Source organism: Dasypus novemcinctus, chromosome X (genome assembly GCF_030445035.2).
Source record: "Dasypus novemcinctus isolate mDasNov1 chromosome X, mDasNov1.1.hap2, whole genome shotgun sequence".
NCBI classification, from domain to species: domain Eukaryota; kingdom Metazoa; phylum Chordata; class Mammalia; order Cingulata; family Dasypodidae; genus Dasypus; species Dasypus novemcinctus.
Genome location: NC_080704.1, coordinates 29,625,969 through 29,651,853, shown reverse-complemented (window position 1 = coordinate 29,651,853; position 25,885 = coordinate 29,625,969). Strand labels below are relative to the sequence as shown.

Sequence of the window (25,885 nt, the reverse complement as noted above, 5' to 3'; positions counted from 1 at the left end):
GAGTTCTAGTTGATATAATTTTTATTTTGCTTACATTCTTGAATAAGCCAAGCAAATCCTGGTATTTATCTTTTATTTTTTACAGAACAGACTAAAATGCATATAGGAAACCAAGCACTGACCGTTTTTTACTCCCCCCTCCCTATTTCTTGATCCCAACAATTTTATTGCTGAGTTCTTTCACATTCCCAAGGAAATGCCTGTTCTGAAGTCATGTTTTCTTGTTATGGATTACTGAATATGAAGTAAGATTTCCAAACTTGTTTTAACAGGTAACAAAACTCCTATTCTTACACTTATAAAACAACAACAGATATGTAAATAAATTCGCTTACAAACTTACATTCTGAAGCTATGTAAACCTTCTATTAAAAGGGACCAAAAAAAGTGCCCTGCCACGCAGGGGTGTCCCCCGCGTAGGGAGCCCTACGCGCAAGGAGTGCACCCATAAGGAGAGCCACCCAGCGCGAAGGAGGGAGCAGCCTGCAGAGGAATGGCGCCGCCCACACTTCCTGTGCCGCTGACCACAACAGAAGCCGACAAAGAAACAAGACGCAGCAAAAAGACACAGAAAACAGACAACCGGGGGAGGGGAGGGGAATTAAATAAATAAAAATAAAAATCTTAAAAAAAAAAAAAAAAAAAAAAAAAAAAAAAAGGGACCAAAAAATAAAGATAAAACAGGAACACAAAGGTAATAGACATTGTGTTTCTTCCAGCCCCACCCTGGCCCTCCACTACTTAGGATGTTGACTACCCATTTCTTCTACAAAGAAAAAGACTCTGCCTCAGACTTTAGTATTTGAAACATAACCTAAAAAAGGAAAGAAAGGTAAAATTTCAAGTTATCCAAATAGAACGGGAACACAAAGGTGATTACGCTATGTTCTCTCCAGCCCTACCCTGCCCCTCTATTACTTAGTATGCTGATATCCCTTTAGAGCTAAAAAGTGAAGAATCTGTCTTAGACTTCACTTGGCCTGGAAAGGGTGCTAGACATGGCCCTGAAACGTGCACTGGCCATGGCAGCGGTTCGAGCCCTGGCTGCCATTCTGGCTTGGGCTCTCTCTTCCTCATCTCTTACAGCCTCTTCATACCAGGATGGGAAGGCCCTGGGTACCGTATCATGGATCTTGGCCCAAAACTCCAGAACCTTCATCTTGCTGGTTTCAGCATGGGCCCTTGGACCCCACAGGAATTCATAGCGTGGAGGATCACTGTTGAGCACCTGTCGGTACTCCAGGTACTTTAGCTGCACCAAATCTTCAGTGATGACCTTCTTGGGGTCCCCATAGATTAAGTGCTTCTTCTCAGCATATACCCCCATCATATTCAGCACTTCCCAAATCTCCTCTTCAGGGGCACAGTTGCCTCTCATGAAGACCACGCCCAGTGTAATCATCAAGAGGCCAGTCTTGGGCATGTTCTCTTCATCACTCAATGGTCCATCCATGGAGAAGTCTAGTTTGCTGACAAGGGCATAGTAGTGCCTGATAGGATCAACTTCTTTCAAGTCAACACCAAAGGCCAGCTCCATGTGCTCAGAGGTTCTCTTGAGGATCTCGTTGAAGTGATGCTTGTACTTCTTGATAACAAACTTCAGCATGTCTGCTTTTGTAATCGGCTCCCTCTTTTGGTACTTCTGCAGTAGGAACTGCACCAACAAAACTACCTTCTTGTTTAAAGGGTCTTTGTATAAGGTCTCAGCAACCTGAGAGAATTCTGAACTCTCATCTTGGCTATTGGCACCTTCAGCTGAATTTGTGCATGAAATAGCTGCAGAAGTAGTGGTGGCTGAATGGACTCCCTGGGGCACCTTAGGAGTGCTGGGTGTGCCAGGAGCAGGTGAATTCTGGTTTATGTCCCCCAAAGGATTAGAGGTGAAGGAGGGAGGCTCTTCTGCTGCTGCACTGGCCTGAGCACCCCCCAGACCCTGGGTCTCACCTCGGGCCTTGTCGCGTTTCTCACGGGCACGGAGCTTACTTTTCTGACCGCGAGGCATGATGACTGGTCAGAGACAGCTGGCAGGAGTGCAAGCAGTTGGGATCCTAGAAGAGGGAGGATGAGATGGTGGGCACAGCCTCAGTAGGGAGATACTATCTTGGCTCCAAGAACGGCTGCCTCGGCAGGTTCCCTTGAGGGCAGTACTCTAGGAGCCCACAGGGCAGAAGCGGGGCGGGACTGCGGCCGCCTCTGTTCTGTGGGGCCTGGACACCTCAGTTCTCACTTAGGGTGCTCACCTTGACTTCTGACTCATCCCGTGGCGCCGCCCTCTCCTGCACTGCAGCCACGCCTCTCAGAGAAAGGTCTCACTTCCCACAGACTCCTAAGGGGAACCCGAAAGGGTGTTTTGGGCCTAAAAGCTATGCCTTGGGCCTCCCAGAACCAACAGTAGGGGCTGGGGCTTTGTCGCACCCTCTCTGTTCTCTTTCGGAAAGTGGTATGTGCGTTCGGGGGAGTGTCCTGCAGTTCTAACCCAGGATACTCACGTTAACACCTGCCGCGGCCTGGGACTTCTCTCTCTGTTGACCTGAGGCCACACCTCGAAGACAAGGCTTCAGGGCCTCTCAGTTGCAGGCGGCGCCGGAAGGAAGTCTTGCTGAGGCACTTCCGTTCAACCCCACCTGGGGTCTCCCAGGGCTCTCAGCAGGGGCGGTTCATTCTGTTGGGGGTGGGGCTAGTAGCGGGTGTTGGGTGAACAGCTCAGTTCTCCCTCAGTGTTTCGCTTTGACTGCCAGTGGGTGCTAGATCCCTACACTCAGCTGACCTGAAGCTGTTCTCTTCAGATAAGGCACCGAATCTGTAAGTAATTTAAGGACAATTGACATCTTTTCAGTATTCTTTTTTCCATGAATAAACGTATTATATTGCTGTATTGGGGACTTCTTTCACCTAAACTTAGCAGTAAATTTTTATAGTTGCTTCTATAAAGATAATGTAGATTTTTGTCAGGTTTCTTTGTAGGTATATTTTGGGTATTGTTCGGTTTTGAATGGTGTATTTTCCCTTATATGTTCTTATTAGTCTTTGGTTTTGTGGGACCAGACTCCTGATTTTGCTATTGAGATCTTCTATACACCTGGTTTCTGATATTTCTTATACATTTGAATGTTTTGTTTGCCAGTCCCTTTGGATTTTTTAGAGGATCATGTTATCTCTTTCTTTTAATTATTCATACTTATTATTTATATTTTTATTTTTCTGTATGCTTTGTATTCTAGGCCAGGTTTGAATATTAGAGGCTGTACCATATTTCTGTGTCTTGTTTTGGAATTTATTGGGAATGCTTGTAACATTGCACATTTAAGTATTTTTGTTGTAGATTTTAGGAAATGGGAATTCCCTTCTACTATAAGCTTTAAAAGTGTTATTACTTTGAACTGGTCTTGAATTTTTATCAAATGCTTTTCTTCACCCCTGTACATGATCAAAGCTTCCTTTTTCTATTTGTTAACATAGTGAATTCAAATTCACAGTTTATTTTCTAACATATCTTCTTTTTTTTTTTTTTTAAGATTTATCCACTTATTTATTTTCCCCCCTTCCCCTCCTCCTGCCCTGCTGTTTTTGCTTTTTGTATTGTCTTCTCATTTTTTCTCCTGTAGGATTCACCGGGATTCTATCCTGGAGACCTCTGATGGGGAGAGAGGTTTCCCATCAACTGTACCACCTCAGTTCCTGGTTTCTGCTGTGCCTCACCTTGACTCTCCCCTGGTCTCTCCCTTGATATGTCATCATCTTGCTGCGTGACTCACTTGTGCAGGGCACTGGTTCACCATGTGGACACTGGCTTGCCTCATGGGCACACTTTCTCTTCTTTTTTTTTTTTTCACTAGGAGGCCCCAGGGATCGAACCCTGGCCCTCCCACATGGCAGGCAGAAGCTCCATCACTTGAGCCACATCTGCTTCCTTCTAATGTATCTTCTTTATCATCTTTTCCTTCCTTGGACACAGCCTATTTTTTCATTTCATTCACTGCTATATAGGATATTTGTCTCTGTGTCAGTGAGCTTGACTTAAGCATTCTTTCTTAGAACAACTTCATCTGGTCTTTGTGTCAAGTGATATGTAAGACTTTACATAAAAGAGTGGTTGGTTTTTCCCTGACCATTTAGTGTAATGGGCCTCTATAGTAGGACTTTCCAGGGAAACAGAACCAACGGGAAAGAGAAAGGGAGCTAGAGAAGGAGAGGGAGAGGGAGAGAGATTGTGTAGTAATAGAAATTGGCTCCTGTGATTGTGGGATTGGCAAGTCTGAATTTCATGGGGCAAAGCTGTAAGTTGGGAAGCTCTAATGAAGGGGGAAAGTTGAATTCCCCAGGAGAAGCTGGCTGGCTGAAGTAGAAGCAGAAATTCTTTTTGATTCAGTTCTGGCTTTTAAGGTCTCCAATTGATTAGATGAGACTTTTTACGGCTGGGGCAATCTCCTTTATTGATTTTAGATGCAATCAACTGACTATAAATGTAAATCCATCTAGTAATTACTTCACAGTAACAATCACGCCAGTGCTTGCTTTACCAAGCAACTGGACACCATAACCTATCTAAGTTGACATGTGACATTAACCATCACAGCCTCCTAACTAGCTGGTCCTGGCACATTTTGAGTGTCTCTTGGCCTTATACTATACTTTCAGGTTCTAGCATTCAATTAAAGTGTTCTATTTTTTTATGGACCTATTTAGTCATTTATATTTTGCTAAAAATTGTTCCATTTCATTTGGGTTTTCAAATTTAAAGAAATGATATTTATATTAAAATCCTTTTTTTATCATAGAAATGCTCAAATATACACAACAGTACAGAGACTAAAATAATGAACCCAATATGCCTGCCACTCAGAATTAATGATCCTCAATAGTTAGAAGTTTGATCAGATTAAGGTTTATTTATTTATATGTTTGCTTATTGGTGAGGCTGCCTCAGAGATGATGCTGTGCATTTACATTAGGGGAAACACGATTTATGTTGTCCCACTTTGTGGTGATGTTGCCAGTCATTGATGATTATAACCTTTATCTTTTAACCCATTAGAAGTTGCAGGATGATAATTATATAATATTACCATTCCTTCAGAGATGATTTTCTGAAACATCTATCAGTAGAACATTTTGTTATCCACATTTGATTTTAGAGGTGAGCCCTACAATTACCACATCTTACTGCCTTGATAAAGAGAACTAAATCTTTCTTTGCCTCATTAGTATCAGAAAACTCTTGAGTCCAAATTTTTATTCTATTTTTTGTAATTTAAGTAACAAAAATTTTGCCTGAAAACTAAACTAGAAGTTAGTAAACTCATGGAATAATGGATCTGTAATAAATTTTCATTAATGAGCAGAACTGGAATAATCATGTTCAGGACCAAATCTTTGTTAGATAGGGATAGTGACTGAAAATCTTACTGTGACTTATTCAAAACTACTTTTCTTTGAAGAGATATAGTTTCTATGCTGTTTATACATAGGTAACTACTCAGTATGCCAGTTGAGTTTTATTGTCTTCCTTATAAATTCTAATGTGAATGTGGCAAGTGGCACAAATGTTGTGATTATTTTAACTTGTACCTCTGTAGACATGAGAGGTACATTGTGGCATTCCTTCCTCTGGGCCCACACACCTATTCAGTATAGGGCTATTCTCATGGACTTAATTATCAAGACTATTACTCGGGTGAATGCAAACATATCTTATTTGTTTGAATAAGTATGCTATGTTAGCTCATCATTAAAAGATAGTCACCAATTTCTCATTTCACTTTTTAGCAAATATTTAGATTTTTGAATGGATATTTACTTCTAGATACACATAACTCTTTGGACACATTTCCAGCTTTATAAGCCTAGAAATACAGATTGTTGTAGAGCCAAGACAGTCAAACTGTCATTAGGGTATCTTAGGTTACAAACCCAGATTTATCAGCATTCAGCTGTTAGAACTGATTTTAGAGCTTTTTAATGATTATAAGCCCCACCGTGTCCCTGCACTCTTCCCTGAATGGTATAACAACACCTTGCGGAGAAAAAGGCATATGGAGCGATCTGGCCCCTGGCATCAACATGAGCCTTTTATCCCCTCTACACTGATACTGCTCCAGTCCAACCTGGACTGTCTACCCTTTTATACCTGCTGTTCTCAATACCATTTCAAATATTTTAATAGCCACACTACTAATGAAGGACTGAAATTCCGATGGCCTCCTCATCACCCTTCCTCATTCTCTAAGACATTGGATCCAGCCAAGATGAATTATATTAAGGAGAAACAGAACAGAGTAGTGATGGAGACCACTTTTGAGAAATGGATGCATTGGCCTCAGTGGGCCCAGTATCTGTGGCTTTGTCCTGAGCCTGACATAGCCAGGAGCCAATCTGCCAAATTAGAAGAACCATCTTTTGAACATATAACTTTGTCACTTGCCAGGCAACCAAAATAACTGAATAGAGAGTTTATTTCAGAAGACAGACAACATGCTAATACCCTCTAGCACATAGAAGATAAAAAAGAGTCAAAGGGCACATGCTATTAAGTCCTAGACTAGGGTAAGGTGAATGAGGAACAAAATATCAAAATTTTAAATCAAGACAGGATCTCTCCCTTTATTGCATGACACTGTGAGTGCCTCGCTTGCCTAACCCTAATCCCAGCTCACAGATCCTGTCTTTATTTAAGTTTGTTTTGCTTATCATGATTTTTTTGCATAGATTTTAATTTTTTAAAATATTGAATTAAAACAATTTATTTCTATTACTGAGATTTTGGGGCACCTTATTAAATTTTGAGCTCAAGGTGAATGCCTCACTTGCCTCACCCTAGTCCCAGCCCCATTGAGTCTTTTTTTTTTTTAAGATTCATTTATTTATCTCCCCTTCCCCCCCCCACCCTGGTTGTCTGTTCTCTGTGTCTGTCTGCTGCATCTTCTTTGTCCGCTTCTGTTGTCAGCGGCATGGGAATCTGTGTTTCTTTTTGTTGCGTCATCTTGTTGTGTCAGCTCTCCATGTGTGCGGCACCATTCCTGGGCAGGCTGTACTTTCTTTCGCGCTGGGCGGCTCTCCTTACGGGGCGCACTCCTTGCGCGTGGGGGTTCCCTACGCGGGGGACACCCCTGCGTGGCATGGCCCTCCTTGCGTGCACCAGCACTGCGCATGGGCCAGCTCCACACGGGTCAAGGAGGCCTGGGGTTTGAACCTTGGACCTCCCATGTGGTAAACGGACGCCCTAACCACTGGGCCAAGTCCGCCGCCCCCATTGAGTCTTAAGTGTTATAATAATACTGATCCCATACTTTTAACTACATAGTCAATTATATCTTGCCTTGTTTTAAATTTTAGACATCATATCATACTGCCTTCTCTATGATCTTGAGCAAGAAAATTACCACTGTAGAGCCTTTGTTAAAAAAAAAAAACTGGGCAGGAGAATCAGGATGTTTTCTTTCACTTACTTGGTGGGAGGATAAAAGGATATATGAGAAAATACTTTGTAAACTTTAAAAATTGCTAGTTTAGTGAGGCGGGTGTGGCTGGATCGATTGGGCTCCTGTCTGCCGTGTCCCTGGGCCTCCTTGTGGGGGTGGTGGGGCGCAGGCGCGGGGGTGGAGGGTGGGGGAACAGGCAGACACAGAGAGTGAATGGCGGTTAGTCGGGGGTGGGTGGAGGTGGGGAATGGATAATAAAAGTAAATCTTTGGAAAAAAATTACTAGTTTATAAATATTGCATTGAAACTTTGAGAGAACCCTGAAAATCAGTCTTGATCTACTGATACCTAGTGTATACGTTTTGTTTTGCAGCATAACAAATTACTACAAATTTAATGGCTTAAATTAATACCCACAAATTATCTCACAGTTCTATAACTCAGAAGTCTAGATACAGCTCAGCTGTGCTCTCTGCTCAGGTGCTTATGCTCAAGGTGTGTGGCTCAGTGGGGCTGCATTTTTAGAAGGAGAAGAATCATTTTCAAGCGCATTCAGGTGGTTGCCAGAATGCACTTCTTGTGATTGTAGGACTGAGGTCCTGGTTTCCTTGCTGGCTGCCAGATAGGGGCCTGCATTCCTTGCCATGTATCTCTCTCCATTTTCAAAGCCAGTAAGGGAAAGTCCCCCTCTTATTGAGTCATTCATACTTCACAACCCTTTTGCTGGGCAGAGTCATGTCCTTTTAAGGGCTTACCTGTTTCATTTAGGTCCACCAAGGATAATCTCCCTTTCATTAAAGTTACCTGTGCCATGTAACATAACCCAACATGGAAGTGATATCCTATCATATTCACAGGTCCTCCTACACTCAGTGGGAGGGGATCATCTTTAAAATTCTGCCTAACATACCTAGAAAAAAAACAACAGGATAATCTAGGGAATGTGTAATATAATGATTTTTGGAGGTAGGTGAGGATTGTGGTTAATAATAAAAATACTAGAATGGTCCTCTGTTACAAGGTGTTAAGAATATGGTGATCCATGGGAAAAATAGAACTAATGTAACTCATAGACTATAGTTAACAATAATATTATAATATTGCTGTAAAGGCAAAGAAGGTACTATATCACAGTTCAAGGTAAAAAGAATATGGGATTTAATTTTATGAGATATGAATATAATCAAGCTTTTTTAAAAAAAATTTCATTAACAAGAAGACCTTGGTCATGTCATTTAATCAATCTGCTCATTTCTTCATCTTTTGGAACACTGGAGTAATAATTGAGTTTGTTTTTAGGATTAAATAAGAAATGTGCCTAGTCAGGATTTTTTAAAATAATGCTTCCATAGTTTGTTATTTTATTTTTTGAAGTTGAAATAAGGTGTTCTGCTGTGGAACTATTTTGATTTGTAGTGGAAGAAATTGTAGCATTGATGTGGAAAGGGTGGCCACGGTAACTGCTGATGGTAGGGAAAAAGAAGAAAAGATATGATGTGGGGGCATTTTCAAGATTTGGAGTTGTCTTGGGTGGTGCTGCGGGGACAGATACTGGACATTGTGTGTCCTGCCCACTGGGGGACTGGGGGAGAATGTAGACTACAGTGTAGACCACTGTCCATGTGATGCAGCAGTGCTCCAACATATATTCACCAGGTGCAGTGAATGTGCCACAATGATGGAAGAGGTTGTTAATGTGGGAGGAGTGGGGTGAGGGGGTAGGGAGTATGTGGGGACCTCATATTTTTTGAATGTAACATTTAAAAGAAAATAAAGAAGAAAAAAAATGATTTGCCAAAATTATGTTCACAACAGTAACAGGAACACCCAAGTTTTGTATTCTGTGCTGAATTTGGAATGAATGGTTTTCAAGTCTCTGATGCCGTAGATCTCTTACTCTCTTTGAGACAATCATACCTGATTGTTGTTAGCAACCATCGGGACACACCTTAACTGGAATATTTGACCCAATAGACAAAACTTCAAGCCCTTAATTCCCAAACTGAAAGCCTGCATACAAACATTGAACTTCACAGAGTCTTTGTGGTTACATCAATTCAGATTCTTTCTATTTTTCATTTATTTCACAAATACAGATAAGGCCAAGCATGGTACCAAGAATGGGATATGGTGTAATGAATGAGCCCTTCCATCTGCCTTCAGTATACTAAATGGAAATAAACAGGATTTTCAACTCTCATGTTCTTTCCATCATGGTAACTTTTTGAACTATAAGAAGTAAGCATAGGGAAGTGGACTTCGCCCAGTGGTTAGGGTGTCAGTCTACCACATGGGAGGTCCGCGGTTCAAACCCCGGGCCTCCTTGACGTGTGTGGAGCTGGTCCATGCGCAGTGCTGATGTGTGCAAGGAGTGCCGTGCCACGCAGGAATGTCCCCACGTAGGGGAGCCCCACGCGCAAGGAGTGCGCCCTGTAAGGAGAGCTGCCCAGCACGAAAGAGAGTGCATCCTGCCCAGGAATGGTGCCACCCACACGGAGAGCTGACACAGCAAGATGACGCAACAAAAAGAAACACAGATTCCGGTGCCGCTGACAACAACAGAAGCAGACAAAGAAGAACATGCAGCAAATAGACACAGAGAACAGACAACTGGGGGGGGGGGGGGCGGGGAAGGGGAAAGAAATAAATAAAAAAATAAATCTTTAAAAAAAAAAAAGAAGCATATTTGAAGTATACAATGGCCGTATAACACAATGAAGAGTGATCAAAGGAACATTAAACTGGACCCAGGACATCTGTAACTGATGGCTCAGTTACAACATGCCCTTGAACCTGACCATGCCTTTACCTGTCTAGACCTTAGCTTCTATCATAAAAGGTTGTTGGACTAGCCTGTTCTATGTTTATTGTTTGTCACTAGTGCTTACTAAAACCAGAAAAGGATTTTAGATTTTTAGGACCCGAGTAAGTCATAAACAAGAAATTTCAGGTGAAATGGTATTAATTTGTTTGGAAAAGAGCAATCTGCCAAATGAAGCATTAACAATATATGTAAATAATAATATGGTAATTTGTGACCAGTTGCCAATTTGTGACCAGTTGTTGTTCATTTGTTTTCCTTTTTATTTTCACTCTTAGTGGAATATTTGAACTTAACCTCATCAGTGTATGTGTATACAATCATGGGGTAGGCAAGAAGGGAAGGAAAGACAAGCTAACAACTACTATAAGAAAAGTGAGATGTGTCCCAAGAAGGAGGTGGTTGTGACTAAAAAAACCTTCCTTACTCTGGTTTCCTAGACAGCTTTGTAGATCTAAGTTGTGACTGAATTATGAAACGGGCCCACAAGTAACCCCAACCCAGTCTATAAAACGTCTGTGTGTTAATTGGCCACAGGGGTATGAGAGAAAAGAGTAAGGAGGTAGGGCAAATAGTTAAAAATAACAAATATTTATTGAGGATCCATGATGTGCCAGGAAGTGGGCTATGTGCCTTGTTGTACTTAGCCTGTGATGTAGGTTTTATTAATTGGGTTATACAGGCAAAGAACCCATGGCTCCTAAAGAATAAGAAGATTTAATTCATTCATTTAGTTTATATTTACTATAACTAGGCACTTGCCCATAGTCATGAAGATAGCAAGGGCTTAGACCATGCAAGAGATAGAGAAGTGGGTTGGTCGGAAGTAGGAATATTCCTTGGCAATGTATAAGCAACTTTATTTAGTTTCATGTGGTACAATCAATACTGTTTAATACTTTCTGAGGATGAAATGGTGAGCAAAATGTGGGCAGAACCTGACTTCATGGAGCTTATCATCTAGTGGGAGAGAGAGCTGTAAATCCAATAAAAACATATATGCATTATTGCAAATATCAAAGGCTATGAAGGAAAAGAACAGGGAGATGAAATAGTGAGATACTATTTGATCCAATGAGTTTCGAAAAACTCTCTTGAAGAATTAGTACAAGAACCTAGAAAAAAAGAAGGATGAATGTGAGTTAGATTGAAAAGGGTGGGGTAAAGTTTGAGGACTGTTTCTCAGGGAAAATGCCTGTGCAAATGACTGACTGGAAAATAAAAAGACTGATTGGAGAATAAGCCTGGCATGCATAACAAGACTGGAAAAAGACTATTTTGACTTGAGTATGAAGGTCAGTGGGGAGAGTGTGGTTAAGGAGCTAGGGTTTCTTTTTAGATGCAAAATAAAACCACTGAAGGTTTTAAAGCAGAGGAGTGGCCTGATCAGATAGGCATTTGGAAAGGACCACTGTGGCTCGAATGTAGAAAATAGATTTAAGAGAGGAAGAAAAAAAAATTGATGCAGGAAAAAGAATTTGCTTGCTCATAACAGTATTCCAGGATGGTGACATTGGGAATGAAAACAATTGGGTACATTGGAAGGCTGTCTATGAGTAGAAGTTGCAGGACTTATGTATAGTTTGGATATTGATGGTGGGAAAGAGGAGAGTGTCAAAGTTGCCTACTATATCCCTGGTGTGTGCAACTGGATTCAAAGTTGCAGCACTTATTGAGGTGGGGAATTCTGCAAGTGTACATCTTACTGAGAGTGGAAGTGATAAGAAAGGCTATAACTTGGAATTATGATTGTGAATTCAATTTTTAAAAATTGTATTCACAAAAAAACTGTATTTGAGGCTCCTTTGAGAAATATTCAAAAGAAGATCTCAGGTAAGCAGAAAGACATGAAGCTGAAGATTAAAGAAGAGGTCTGGGCTGGAGAGGCACATCTGAGAGTCATGAGCAGGCATTTGAGAATAGAAGCAATGGGCATGAATGAGATTATGGAAGAAGAGGGTACACAGTGAGATAAGAAACAGAAAAGGAATCCAACATTTAAAGGATGGATAGGGAAGCGGCTGCGGCTCAATCAGTTGGGCTCCCATCTACCATATGGGAGGCCCTGGGTTCACCCTTGTGAAGGTGAAGCTGGCTTGCATGCTGCGGAGAGCTGACACAGCAAGATAACAACAAAAAAAGGGAGACAAGCAGACACAGAAAAGCGTGCAGTGAATGGACACAGAACAAACAGCAAAAATAAGCTGCAAAGGGGGGGCGAAATAAATAAAATCTTTTTTGTTTAAAAAAATAAAGGAGACACATACTCAGTGTAGAAAACTTAAAACACAGAAAAAAAATCACCCTTAATTCTGCACATACATAAAAAATTAATATTTTGGTGTCTGAGCTTGCAGTCCTTGTGAGTATCCAATAAACGTTTTTAATCTTAATTAGCAGAGAAAGTGCTCATTCAATGCCCGTGAGTAAATTAATCTACCTAGGATATTGTTAACCTGTAAACATAAAATAACAAATATATTCCTTAAAGAGCTAACCCTACATAATCAGTACCTCTAGTTATATCTAGAGAATTTTGCTAAATGCAGCTAAACATGTGCTGTTCTGTACAGTATTTATTTCAGAAAAACTCATTATCACCATCTGAAAAACAACACAAAGCATATGTTCTGTTGATGGTGGCATCATGTTGCTATGTGATGGATAACATTAAATGCACATTATGCTTGCAAAGTAGAATAACTCATCGGCATTTTGTGTTCCTATTAAAATGAATATTAATTGGTATATTCTAATTTGATTTCAACTTGAACAGCTTTTAAAATTGTCAGTGTCTGCAAGCATAAAGGGTTCTTTAAAAATACACCTAAATCCATTTTAAAGAAAATGATTGTGTGCATCATATGTATTTATATAAATGGGGAGTTGATGGCAAAGCTTATTATGATTAATGTGTAATATTTTGCATTTACATTAGAGAGGTCCTTTTCTACTTTCAGCGGCACACAGTTTATGGGGGTGTGTTGCAATCATATTGTGCATCATTTAAGACTCCAGCTGAGTCTTGGGATGAGTATGATATTAAAAAGTTTATTTTCTCAGAATGAATCAACAAGCTTTGAAGTAATTAACTTCTTTATTTTTTAGTTACAGTCATGCTTTTTCATAATTTAATAAACTCTTCAGGATGATTAATTTCTGGTTCTATTACATATGCATTTAATGATAATTGGGATAACTGTTGAGGCATGTGTAGATTTATTGTCATTTTAAGGAAGTTATCTTTAAAGGACCTTGGGCTTTTAAGGCAAATGAAGTATATCCTATTAAATTTTAGGCGTAATCGAGGTATTTAAATAAAAGTTTTGTCCTAACTACTGGATAGTTTTGTTAATTCAATTTTTATTATTTGACAATTTTTAAAGGTGTGCATGAATTTAAGCAAACTGTAAAAAAAATCTCTGAGATATTCATGGCAATGAGATATAAGATATTTGGCTGTTAAAGTATATACAGAGAAGTATATAATTCAGTGATAATATTTGGAATGGTCAAAATGATTTAAACCAACCACTTTTTTATATTTTTCCTACATCATACCATTTACTGTTTGAATGAAACTAGATTTTATTTCCTTTCTCTGGTTCTTGGACTGATGACTGGATAAGCGGCCATAAGATAAACACCAAGAAAGCAAGGTCTCTAACAATGACCAAGCTATAGGTGAATCAGACACTTCAAAGGAAAACATTATAGAGAAAACAAAATGAACACCACCCCCCCCCAATAAAATACTCCATTTACATGTTTTATGAAATAGCTACAATCCTGGTACAAAATTTATCAATCTTAATAACAATCTGTTTTGGACCATTTGGACCATTATGCAGTAATAACCTCACTTTCAAGTATATCCATATAACTCTGGTAGAATGGTAATTAAGGGGAAATAAAGGTTTCCCACATTTCCTTCTTTTGTTGAAAGGAGACTCCCTTTCATTTAGTGGAAGGATCTGTAAAAGAGGATAACAAAAGCCAATAAGGAAACAATAACGAAACAAAAAAGTGCCTCTAGATAGAAAAAAAATGACTTCCATTATTTTAGTGTTTCCAGACATGCCATTTAGTAATCTCAGTGCTATGGAGTGTGGGTATATATTATTATTTCCCACATCTCACAGATGAGGAAGCAATCTGAGACCCAGAGAAGCTAAGTGATTTGCTAAGAAAAGATAGGAAATCTTTCCCCCATTCCCCAGAATGGAATCAAATTGCTCTGAATTAAAAATATGGGTTTTCTAAAAGAATTTTCTTCTTGGTGTCACTTTATTTTAAATGTGATAAAAACATAAAGTAGTAAAGAAGTACAGAAATACAGTGAGCAGTAATAGTAAAACTTCTGGAGCTGGCTAAGTCAGCAGGAAGGCGTATAGTAACCAGTGGAGAAACCATGAGATGAATATGACAAGGAAAATGGATCCTTTGCCTGTTGAATTGCTGACTACTCCCTGTGAATACCTGATGTGGGAAATCTAACCTATAGTAGACATTAATATTTGTTGACTGTTAAGATGAGCATACAGTTGGTAGTACAAGAGAACGGAAATGTATGTGTATTTTAATTTAAATGCTTAGTAATTTTGCATAAATTATATTTGTAGAGAATGCTGTTTTCAGGTAATCCTAGGTTATTATAAAGTTTCAGTTTAACAAGTCCAGCAATGAATCTAATATACCTAACCTGGGTAGATATTGTGGACCATGTTTTGCCCTTGATGACTTTAAAAATACCCTACCTGTGTAGTTCTTTGTATAGTCCTCTGAAGCAGTTAGCTATTGCCACAGTTGTGCTAAATTAAAAAAAAAAATAGCCCTCATACTCAATTCATGCAGCAAGTGTTTCTTTCTCTCTCATGCTTCCACAGGATGGCTAGTGTTTTGTGATCTTGGCTGAGCTTGTTTGGGTTTGGTTCCAAGATGCAGCTAGGGTTCATATCTGCTACATTTGCCTCTTATCTTTGCACCAGTGGCTACCTGTGGCATATTGTCATAGCAGTGATAAAATGTACAAGAGAACCAGCCCAATCACAAGCACCTTTCAAGTCTCAGCTTATGTCATGTCTGCTAAAATCCCATTGGCCAAAGCAAGTCACAGGACCAGACTCACCATCAGTGGGTCATGAATGTATACTCTTCCCATGTACATGGGGCAGGGGGTGATGTAGGGAATGAGTATTTGCTTAATAATATCTACCATGTATACGTTAATCAAAATGGAATCTGCCTTTGAGTTTTTATTATGGATCCCAGGAACAAAAAGTCTTTTCTACTTTTTGTTACACTGAGAAAATAGTAAAATAGTTAAAATTGTTTTAAGGTCAGCTGCTTTTTAAGACATTTTCTTGATCCAGAAATAAATAACTAAACCAATAATTTATTTCATTCTTAGAGATTACTATGTCCAATAGTTAGCGTTATAATATAAAAATTAGAATTATGTTATAATTATTCTCTATATTAGAATTATTTACATTTATAAATGTTTGTTGCTATACTATTTCTTATAATTGATTATATTAAATCTAATTTGGCCTTGTACTCTCTTAAAATTTGTAATTACTTTCAATCTATTTTTCTATTTTACAATTTTACAATAAAGGTTTTTTTTATCAGCTAAAAAAAAGCCATTGATTATACACTTTGATAGACCATATGGAATGTGAATACTTCTCAATAAAACTGCTTAAGAAACAAATAGTTGTGCAAAAATCGCCAGAAATAGGGACTATGTACAGCAGGGGAAATAGATTGAGAGGGGAGGAATTTTCTTGTTTCTTTGGTTTTTGTTTATTATTATTATTATTATTATTATTATTGAAATAATGAAGCCTTCCTGGCACCGAGGGATTACTACCAAGTACCAGCTGATGATGTGGCTGGAGAATGACCTTGAATAAAAGGGTCAATTCAGACCAGCAGAATATCTCAGCCTACATGTAATATCAGAAGTTAAAAATGCTTTTTGACCTTGAATAAAAGGGGGAAATGGAAAGGACAAATGAGATTATATGGCTATGAGTCTCCAAAAAAGAGCTGGGAGGTCATCAGAGGGGTCACCCTTACACATACCTCAACAGAGTCCCCGAGACAGCTAAAGTAGATACAACCCCAGGTATTGGTTCTTCTGAGGGCTACAGAGACCCACAGGTTCTATCGTCATGGCAGATGGACTTCAGTGTCATGTCAGTTGACCCTACTTTGGAGTTTTGTGTTCCTGACTCAGATGTGTTGGACTCAGATGTGATCTTTGTTCAAAACCTCTTCTGTCACTTTTACTGGACCTGTGGTTGGCGCTGGGGTTTAGTGTACTCAGGGGACCTGAATCTCTGGACTGTCCATGTGATAGCCAGGCCCTGAGCCTCAACAGACTTGTAACTCCTACCCTCTGGTTTACTGGACTTCCCCCAGCCAGCCAACAAGGAGGTGAAGAAGGTCAACCATCACACCAGGGAGCTAAGAGTGCCTACAACTGCAAGCAGGAGAATTGCATCCAGCATCCAAGTGGAATCTAAGCACCCTGTCGATACAGAGGTGGAGCAGACATAACCATCCCAGGGTCCACAGAATGGAGGAATAGATTATGGATTAGAGTGGACTTATTGATATACTATTCTGGAACTATTGTGATTAGTATTAGAAGTAAATGTACCATTGAGATGGAGAAAGTGGCCATGGTAGCTGCTGAGGGTAGGGAGTGGGAAGAAGAGATGTGATGTGGGGGCATTTTCAGGACTTGGAGTTGTCCTGGGTGGTACTGCAGGGACAGTTACTGGACATTGTATGTCCTCCCATGGCCCGCTGGGTGGACTGGGGGAGAGTGTAAACTATAATGTGGACCATTGACCATGAGGTGCAGCAGTGCTCAGAGATGTATTCACCAAGTGCAGTGAATGTCCCATGATGATGGAGGAGGTTATTGTTATTGGGAGGAGTGTAGTGAGGGATGTGGGGGGGTATATGGGGACCTCATATTTTTTTAATGTAACATTAAAAAAGAAGACAAATTAAAAAAAAAGAAATAATGAAAATGCTTTAATAATGATCGAGGTGATTAATGCACAACTATGTGATTATACCAAATACCATTGGTTGTACACTTTGGATAAATTGTATGCTTTATTAATATATATCAGTAAAACTGATCTGTTTAAAAAAATAGGGTGGGTTGGGGGAAAATACGCCAAATGTAAGATATAGACTATAGTTAGTGGTAATATTTTGACAATGCTCTTGCATAGTTTGTAACAAATGTATCACAACAATGCAAGGTGTTGATGTGTAGGGGTGGTATATGAGACCCCTGTATGATGTTATGCATGTTTATTCTGTGTATTGGTCAGCCAAAGGGGTGCTGATGCAAAATACCAGAAATTGGTTGCTTTTTATAAAGTGAATTTATTTGGGGTAGGAGCTTACAGATACCAGGCCATAAAGCATAAGTTATTTCCCTCACCAAAGTCTGTTTTTACGTGTTGGAGCAAGATGGCTGTCGACATCTGTGAGAGTTCAGGCTTCCTGGATTCCTCTGGGCTCAGTTCCTGTTTTCTCCACAATGACAGCTGTAGACTGTGAGGTGAACAGCTCTGTCTCTTTCCCCAGGGCTCCAGCTTAAAACTTCAGCATCAAACTCCAACATCAAAATTCCAACATTAAGAACCCTCATCTCTGTTCTTTGCTATGCCTTTTATCTGTGAGTCCGCACCCACCAAGGGGTGGAGACTCAATGCCCTAATCATAACTCAATCATGCCCAGGTACAGATCAGATTATAAGCATAATCCAATATTTCTTTTTGGAATTCATCCATAATATTAAACTGCTATATTTTGTAAGTTCACAATTTTTACTACACACTTATTGTTTATATATGTTCATGTATAAATGATATACTTCAATAAAAAATTTTAAAAAGAATGCAAAAACTTTAGTCCATGTATATATACCCCAGGTCTAAGTAATCAGAGCTCCCATATGTATATATAAACATTTTGCTTATAGGCTTACTTTTTTCTGAAATTCTTCATCAACATTTATAAAAGGCTGGCAAGATTCTCTAGATGCTAGAATTTCATATTAATATTTAGAAACACGAAGGCATAAACTGTAATCCATTGCTTTAGTATGATACTCAAAATCATTGTATTTTTAATTAGAGATTTGTCAAGGAGAGGCAAAAATAGAATTCCAACTACAGATTTCTTGATTGGCCTTAATAAAGACTTAGGATTTTTGAATAAGCTGAAGATTGGCAATTTTCTCACTAGGGCTGTCATTACTAGAAACAAATATGTGGTAATCCCAGTTCTGTGATGGAGACTGAGCTATCATGATGCTTTCTGTGAGGAAACAATGAAATCTGATTTACTACGTTCTGTTTTGAAAGTCATTTTGGAACTGTGAGACCTCCCCTACTATCACACAGCCTTTATAGTGTTGCTTAATTTGACCACTTGCTTGTATTTTATCTGAAAGTTTTGGAAATCGCCTGACGTTTACATAAAAATGTTTCTGTATAAAGGAATTACTTGAACTTGTTAAACAAAAGACTTCTAAAACCACATTCAGGAAAAAAAAAAAAAGAGAAAATTACCTCATTCCTGAAGCTCAACATACTGTTGTTATACTGAATTATTTTGGTACAAAGTTAGAGGAGAAAAAATGCTGTTATTCCTCATCAAGATTGCTTTTGGCAGTTGAATCACTTTATTCTGCATAATGAAAATGATTTTCTGACAGAAAAGGAACTAGTCTTGACTGGGTAAGCTACTGGAGAACTGAGTGGACCCACATAATGAGAACAAGAGCCACCTTAGGGTTAGAACTCAGGGAAAAGGCTTTTACATGTCACTGGCCCTCTTCTGAATAGGTATTATGTTGAATGAAGCAAGCCGGCCACAAAAGGATTGCCCTATTATGAACTAAATATATAATGTTAAATATAAATATGTGAGATGAATATGGGTAAAATTGCATATATCAGACTGTTTTTCTTTGAAGCTGAAGAAATGGGGTTAATATTACACAATGTTAATATCAGACAAAAACCCCACATTATACTATGTGAAGGAGACCAGACACAGAGTACTACATGTTGTATGATTCCATTTATATAAAATGTAAATATAAATCAATTTATAAAGATAAAATTAGGTTAGTGGTTATGTAGAGATGAGGAAGGAATGCTAAGTTGTGTGGAGACTTTATTTTGGGAGTAATGAAATTGTTCTAAAATTTTTTAGATGAACGTACAACATTGTGTTTATACTAAAAGCCATTGATTACACTTTGGATAGATCATATAGTATGTGAATATATCTCAGTAAAACTGCTTAATAAATACATAAATAACTGCAGAATAGCCAGAAATAGCAGCTATGAACAGCAGGGGAAACAGAGGGATATTGAGAGGTGAGGAATTTTCTTGTTTGTCTGTTTTTTGTTTATTATTATTATTTTGGAAATAATGAAAATGCTCTAATAATTTAAGTGATAAGTGCACAACTATGTGATTACACCAAATACCATTGAATGTACACTTTGGATGAATTGTATGCTCTATTAATATGTATCAGTTAAAATGATTTGTTTTTAAAAATATATTTTTATACTTTTATAAAAAGTATGCTTTTTATACTTTTGCCAGGACCACCCAGTGCAGAATGAAAGTGCAGGATCCCTTGTTCAAAACTTAAATGATTTCAAGATGGTGATAGAATTTTAAACCAAGTGTAGTGCTTTCTAAGTAAACACACAGCCTGGTTTCTACTGCACGGGAAGCACACGCAGGAAGCTGTCCTGACTGAATAATTTTGATATGTGGAAACTACTTTTAGAATGCCCTTTCTTTCATACAATAAAAACAATAAAACAATTGTCTTTGGGAAGGTAAACAGAAAAAATACGTGTATGCATATAAAATAGGATTATATGCATATATTATATATTTATATCATCTACATTATTTTCAAACAGAGTTTACTTTATATAATTACACTACTATTATTTATTTGAGTTTATATAACCAAGGTATTTGCTAGGAGGTCTATGGTATATGGTTCTACACCTTTCCTCTCAGGATCTTGTCTCATTCTTAGGTTGAAGGGAGGTGAAGATCAGCAACCCCTCCATCTTTCAGAGCCAGCCTAAAGTTCTTTGTGTGTGGTTTATCCTTCTCTAAGATTTCCTCCCATTTAAGAGAAAAGCCAGAGCATCTCAAGTCATTGCAAATGTCTCAGAATTGCATAACAATTTTCATCTAGGTTTTTATTCCCCCTCCTGAATAGAAACAATCCTAGACAGAAGTAAATATGACACCATTCTAAAAAGTTTTTCCTCATCCCTCACCTAACATTAAGAACAAGAACACAATTTATAAGCACCTGATGTATGCCAGGTCCTTTATACATATCTCTAATTCTTATAACAGCTCTCCAGGGTAGAAATATTAGCCTAATGTTCAGATAGGCTGTTATTACACTGTAGTACTTAACTCGGAAGGAGTAAGCCTGGAATCCAACCCCAGATCTGTTTGACTATAAATTCCCAAATTGCCTATACTTGCTGATGCCACTTCACCAGATGATGTGCTTGAGGTCACCATAGCCACTCTGGGGACAGGGCAAAGGTCAGTCTGGGACTGTGAGTAACCAAAAATAATGATACAATGTTTTGTTGGTTTCCATTGTTGGCTGCCATCAGTTACTTCCCCTTCTGTATGCACATCATCAAGAGGTGGAGTCAATTTTCCTTTTTCTTGAAATCTGAGCTGGCTTTGTGACTTGCATTGACCAATAGAACATGGAAGGTATGAGATATAGTGAGTTCCAGGCCTCTTCCATACAAGGTACCTTCTGCTTTCTCGGCAGGATTCCAGCCACCATGTTGTAAAGAAGCTTGGACTGGAAAAGTGAAGGATGAGACAGCACATGAGGATAGAGAGGCCACGTAGAAGAACACTGAGGCATGAGGCAAGTGAGTGAAATCTTCTTGTACCTTCCAGATCAGCTCAGGCACCAGCTGAACGCAGCTGGAGAGTGACTGCTGCCACTGACGTGGGTTGCAAAACTGCCCAGCCAAGCCCTGCCTCAATTCCTGACACACAGAATTGTGAGAAATAATATGTTGCTGTTGTTTTAAGCAGCAAAGCGATTTGTCTCATAGCAATAAATACTGAAACATAGAGAAACGTAGGGACTAACATGATTTAGCAAGCTGGACATTTCATCAGCTACTAAGGCCTGGCTGATTGGCTTGAGTAGAGGTATGCTTGGGAAAAGAAGTTACTTAGGACTCCGTTGGGAGAAAATGCATCTGCAGAAGGTTGGATGCTATTTGATTTTTCGTAGAACTGGCCAGAGGTGACTTTAATTGTTGGAGGAATGAAATATCTAGGGAGGAATACCCTGCTTGCCTTATGGCTAAATTTACCCCTGCTTTCCTTCCCAGGATGTTAAAGGCGTTAAATCTCTGTATCCTGCCCTCTTCATAACAGTCTCTGCTCTTGTAAGAAAATAAAATGCAAGGAAAATAAACTTTTCATGAAGGATACTTCTGAAATTCGATGCTATTCATAGCTTCTTCCAATTTCTGTTTTTTTAAATTATTTTTGATCAAAATCTTGCATCTGCAACAGAGCACTTGTGGATGAGTACTTGAGAATTTTAATACAGGCTCATATTTGATGTAAAAAGTACAATAAAATCATGTTGAAAAAATTTCCATATTAATTTTATTTGATGGGGAATTATATGGAAAATGCAGGCATGCAATCAACACTCATCCATTTTTAGTAGAATGCAATTGTTTTTTTTTGTTGTTCCATCAAGTTGAGAATGTAATTGAAAAAATATTAAAGGAAGCCCCAGATTTCTAAGTCATGATTCCAAGGAAACTAACTGCTGAGTAAAAGGTTGCTTTTCTTTAATATTAACACACACTATAATGTTAAGGATATAAGAGGAGATCATAAGAGCCTTTTGTCTAATATATATATAACTAGAATTTTTTTTAAAAATTCAAACTTTATTTCAAATTAAAAAAATAAAATAACAGAAAAAAGGCAGCTTAACAAGTTACAGAAGCATTACTCCAAAAAAGTTCTCTCCAGAGAACTTTTATCCTATCCAATCCCCCAAACAAACTCAGTTGTTCTTCCAGTGTTTAGAAAGATACACAGCTGAACACAGATTGGTCAAATAACATGATCAGGGTCTCCTTATTAATGAAGAAAATGAAGAAGAGAAAAAAATGCTTACTCATATTCACATCTCACAAAACTATACCCCACATTCTTTTTTTTGACCTTTAGCATTGATACGGTACCTTCTCTGCCCTTGCCACTAAAACATTACAAAATTATTGTTAACCTACACTAATTATACTTTTTCCTTGTATCACTGCATTCCCAACACCTTGTAGTAGAACATTCCTATATTTACATTATTAACTACAGTCCTCACCTACCACCCAAATCACTGTTGTACATTCCCAGCTGTCCTCCAACTAACACCTCCCAAGAATACCCATTTCAGCCACAAGCACATCCATAGATCTATAGTGTTTATTACACTCATTATAATGTGCTACCATCAACTCAATACATTACCACATATTTACAATTGGCCTTATTAAACATTCTACATACAAAATTTTCACTAGTGTCTTCATGGAAAAAATTAAACGTCTTTGTAAGAGAATTATTTTTCAGCAATACAATATAATACATTACACTAAAATAGGTATTGTGGTTGTTTGGAACAATGTACCTCTGAAAAACATGTTCTTAGACTTGGTCCGTTCCTGTAGGGTGTGAACTCTTGTAAATGGGAACTTTTGATGAGGTGACTTCAGTTAAGGTGCCAGGATGGATCAGGATGGGTCTTTATTCGATGACTGAAGGCCTTATAGGGAATGTTATAGAGACAGGGAAAGCCAGAGGGAGCAGCCAGAAGCTGAACATCAGTGGAACCTGGAAAAAGAAAGGAGAAGCCAGGAGAGGCCATCATGTATATTGCCATATGACAGAAAAATGAAGGACGAGTGATTGCTGCAACCAGCCCCAGAACTCCAAAGTCTTCTGGGGAAAAGGCATGGCCTCGATGAAGCCTTGATTTTGGAATTCTTCTAACCTCAAAACTTTGAGCCAGTAAATTTCTGTGGTTTATGCCAACCCATGGCATGGTGTTTGCTTTAGTAATTAGGAAACTAAAACAGATATTATCTGGCATTAAAAATAACAGTACTTTGACTTTCTCACTTAGTATTTTTATGTGATGCTGAGGCACAGAGAGTGGTTTGGTGCTTATGTCTTCTAAGGTTTTCCCCGTATCAAAGTCTTTTTCTGGGTTTCAGTAATTGTACGACACTCACGTAGTCAATGAGTAATATACAAAAGGGATAGGTAATATTTTCACTTGATGTTCCTAAACAGTTCTTCTGTTCAAATGAGCTGTGTAAATAATGTCATACAGAACAAGACTAGAAAGAAAGAACAGCATAGCAGTCTCAGGAAATAAATAAACAAGAACAACAAACCCCAAACCCAACAGCCTCAGTGAAACATTACAACCTCCTTTGGCCTTTGGTTTATAATAGTAGTTGCCCTTTTGCCTAGTATATCAAGACCAAACAGTTCTATTTGCCAGTTAAGGCCTTAAATATTCCCATTCCTGTGAAATCTTCTACTTGCCAGTGTAGCCTTATAGCTTCAAACATTTCTGCCTCTTTGTCCTAATGGTTCAAAATACTTATTCACACCTCTGTGTCTTTCTTATATTGTCTCCTGTACATGGAATATGGCCTCTCTACCAAGTCAGTATCAACTTATTTATGTTTTCAGTTCAAGCCTTATATTCCTTATGGTTTTCCCTGTCCATTTCATCTGTCACTGAGCTCTGATTATAATTTATCCATCTAGCCCTCAAACACACATTGAGCCCTCAAAGCTTCTAGACATTCTGCTTAGAACTGATTATATAGAAGTAGAATATGCTCACCCAGTCCTAAGTATGCTAATAATTTCTTCAGGAGAACAGATAAGGAAATGAAGAAAGCTTGGAGAGAGTGCTTGCATGGAGATAGATTATAAGAGCAGCAAAGATTATAAGCACCTAACTCGTGGGGTGAGAGAAAGGGGCAGAAGTAACTCTAGGAAGATTTTTAGTTATTGGGTGTGGTTCCCTGGTCCTTGTTCCAGAGAGAGCAGAGTAACTCTGGTGCATTTATGGGACCATCTGTGTCTGGCCCAATCTCTTGGCAGTCTGAGGGACTCAGACCTTACCCTGCATGTAGAATGCAGCTTACAGACTCAACTACCTATCACTGTGGGAGGGCAGTCACGTTGTGACTTCCCAGAGCAAGGGATTGCTGGTTGTAGGACATACAGTGCACTGCCTGGGACTGTGAGGGAACTGTTTTCTAGGGATAAGGAACATTTGTTGCTGTGTAAATGGGAATTCCTAGGGCCTCGTGTGCGTGCCTAAGACAAGACACATGAGCAGAAAGGATCAGAGGCCCTTACATTTTGGCCTCAAGCTAGTTTCTGAACTCCTAAACTCATTGTATGGATACACTCTGAAATAGACCATTCACTCACACAGGTCAGTCCGCAGACTGGGAAAGCCATTTTCTTTTTGTCCCTTTTTTTTTGTTTTGTTAGTTCCTGGCAATCAAGGAAATCTCTGTCTTAACACTAGCTGGGTACAAACTTAAGGAACAGATGCCTCAGAGTCTATAATACAGTGCTAATACCTTAAAATATAAAAATAATCAGTTTTCAACAAAAGATTACAAAACATTCAAAGAAACAGGAAGCAATGGCCGAGGCAAAAGAGATTATTAAAGCATTAGAAACCATCCATGAGGAGGGCCAGACCTTGAACATACCAGGCAAAGTATTTTAAAATGGTCCTAAATATGCTCAAAGAGCTAAAGGAAAACATGGACAAATAACTGAAGGAAATCAGGGAAAACAATAGAAAAGCACAAAGAGAACATGAATAGAAAGATGGAAATTATGAAGAGAAACCAAATAGAGCTGACAGTCACAGTGACAGAAATTAAAAATCCCTGTGGGTTTCAACAGCAGGTTGAAACTGGCAAAAGAATGAATCAGTGAACTTGAAAATAAGACATTTGAAACCATCCAGTCTGAGGAGCAGAAAGAATGAAGGAAAGTGAACAGAGTCTGAGGAACCTATGGACACCATCAAGAGTACCAATATACACATTATTGAAGTCACAGCAGGATAAGACAGAGAGTAAGGGGCAGAGAGAATAACCAAAGAAATAATGACTGAGAACCTCCTAAATTTAACAAAAGACATGAATATGCATATCCAGGATGTTCAGTGATCACCAAACAGGATAAACTCAAATAGTTCTAAACCATCACATAATCAAACTATTAAATGCCAAAGATAAAGAGAGCATTCTGAAAGCCTCAGGAGAGAAGCATCCTGTCACATACAGGGTGCCTCAATAAGATGAAATGAGTTTCTCATTAGAAACTATGGAGGCAAAAAGGCAGTGGGATGGCATATTTAAAGGGCTGAAAGCAAAAAATTGTCAGACTAGCATTCTGTATCTGGAAAAACTTTCAAAAATAAGGGAGATGTTAAGACAGTCCC

At 38.8% G+C, this 25,885-nt stretch overlaps 1 protein-coding gene across 1 annotated transcript; it reads right to left on the bottom strand.

The window, feature by feature from the left end:
* Positions 1-964: 964 nt before the first annotated feature.
* LOC101422024 (melanoma-associated antigen B18-like) lies at positions 965-2,002 on the bottom strand. The gene has a single exon (XM_004482255.1). It carries the CDS (start codon positions 2,000-2,002, stop codon positions 965-967), a length of 1,038 nt encoding a protein of 345 aa, XP_004482312.1.
* Between the last annotated feature and the right edge of the window lie 23,883 nt (positions 2,003-25,885).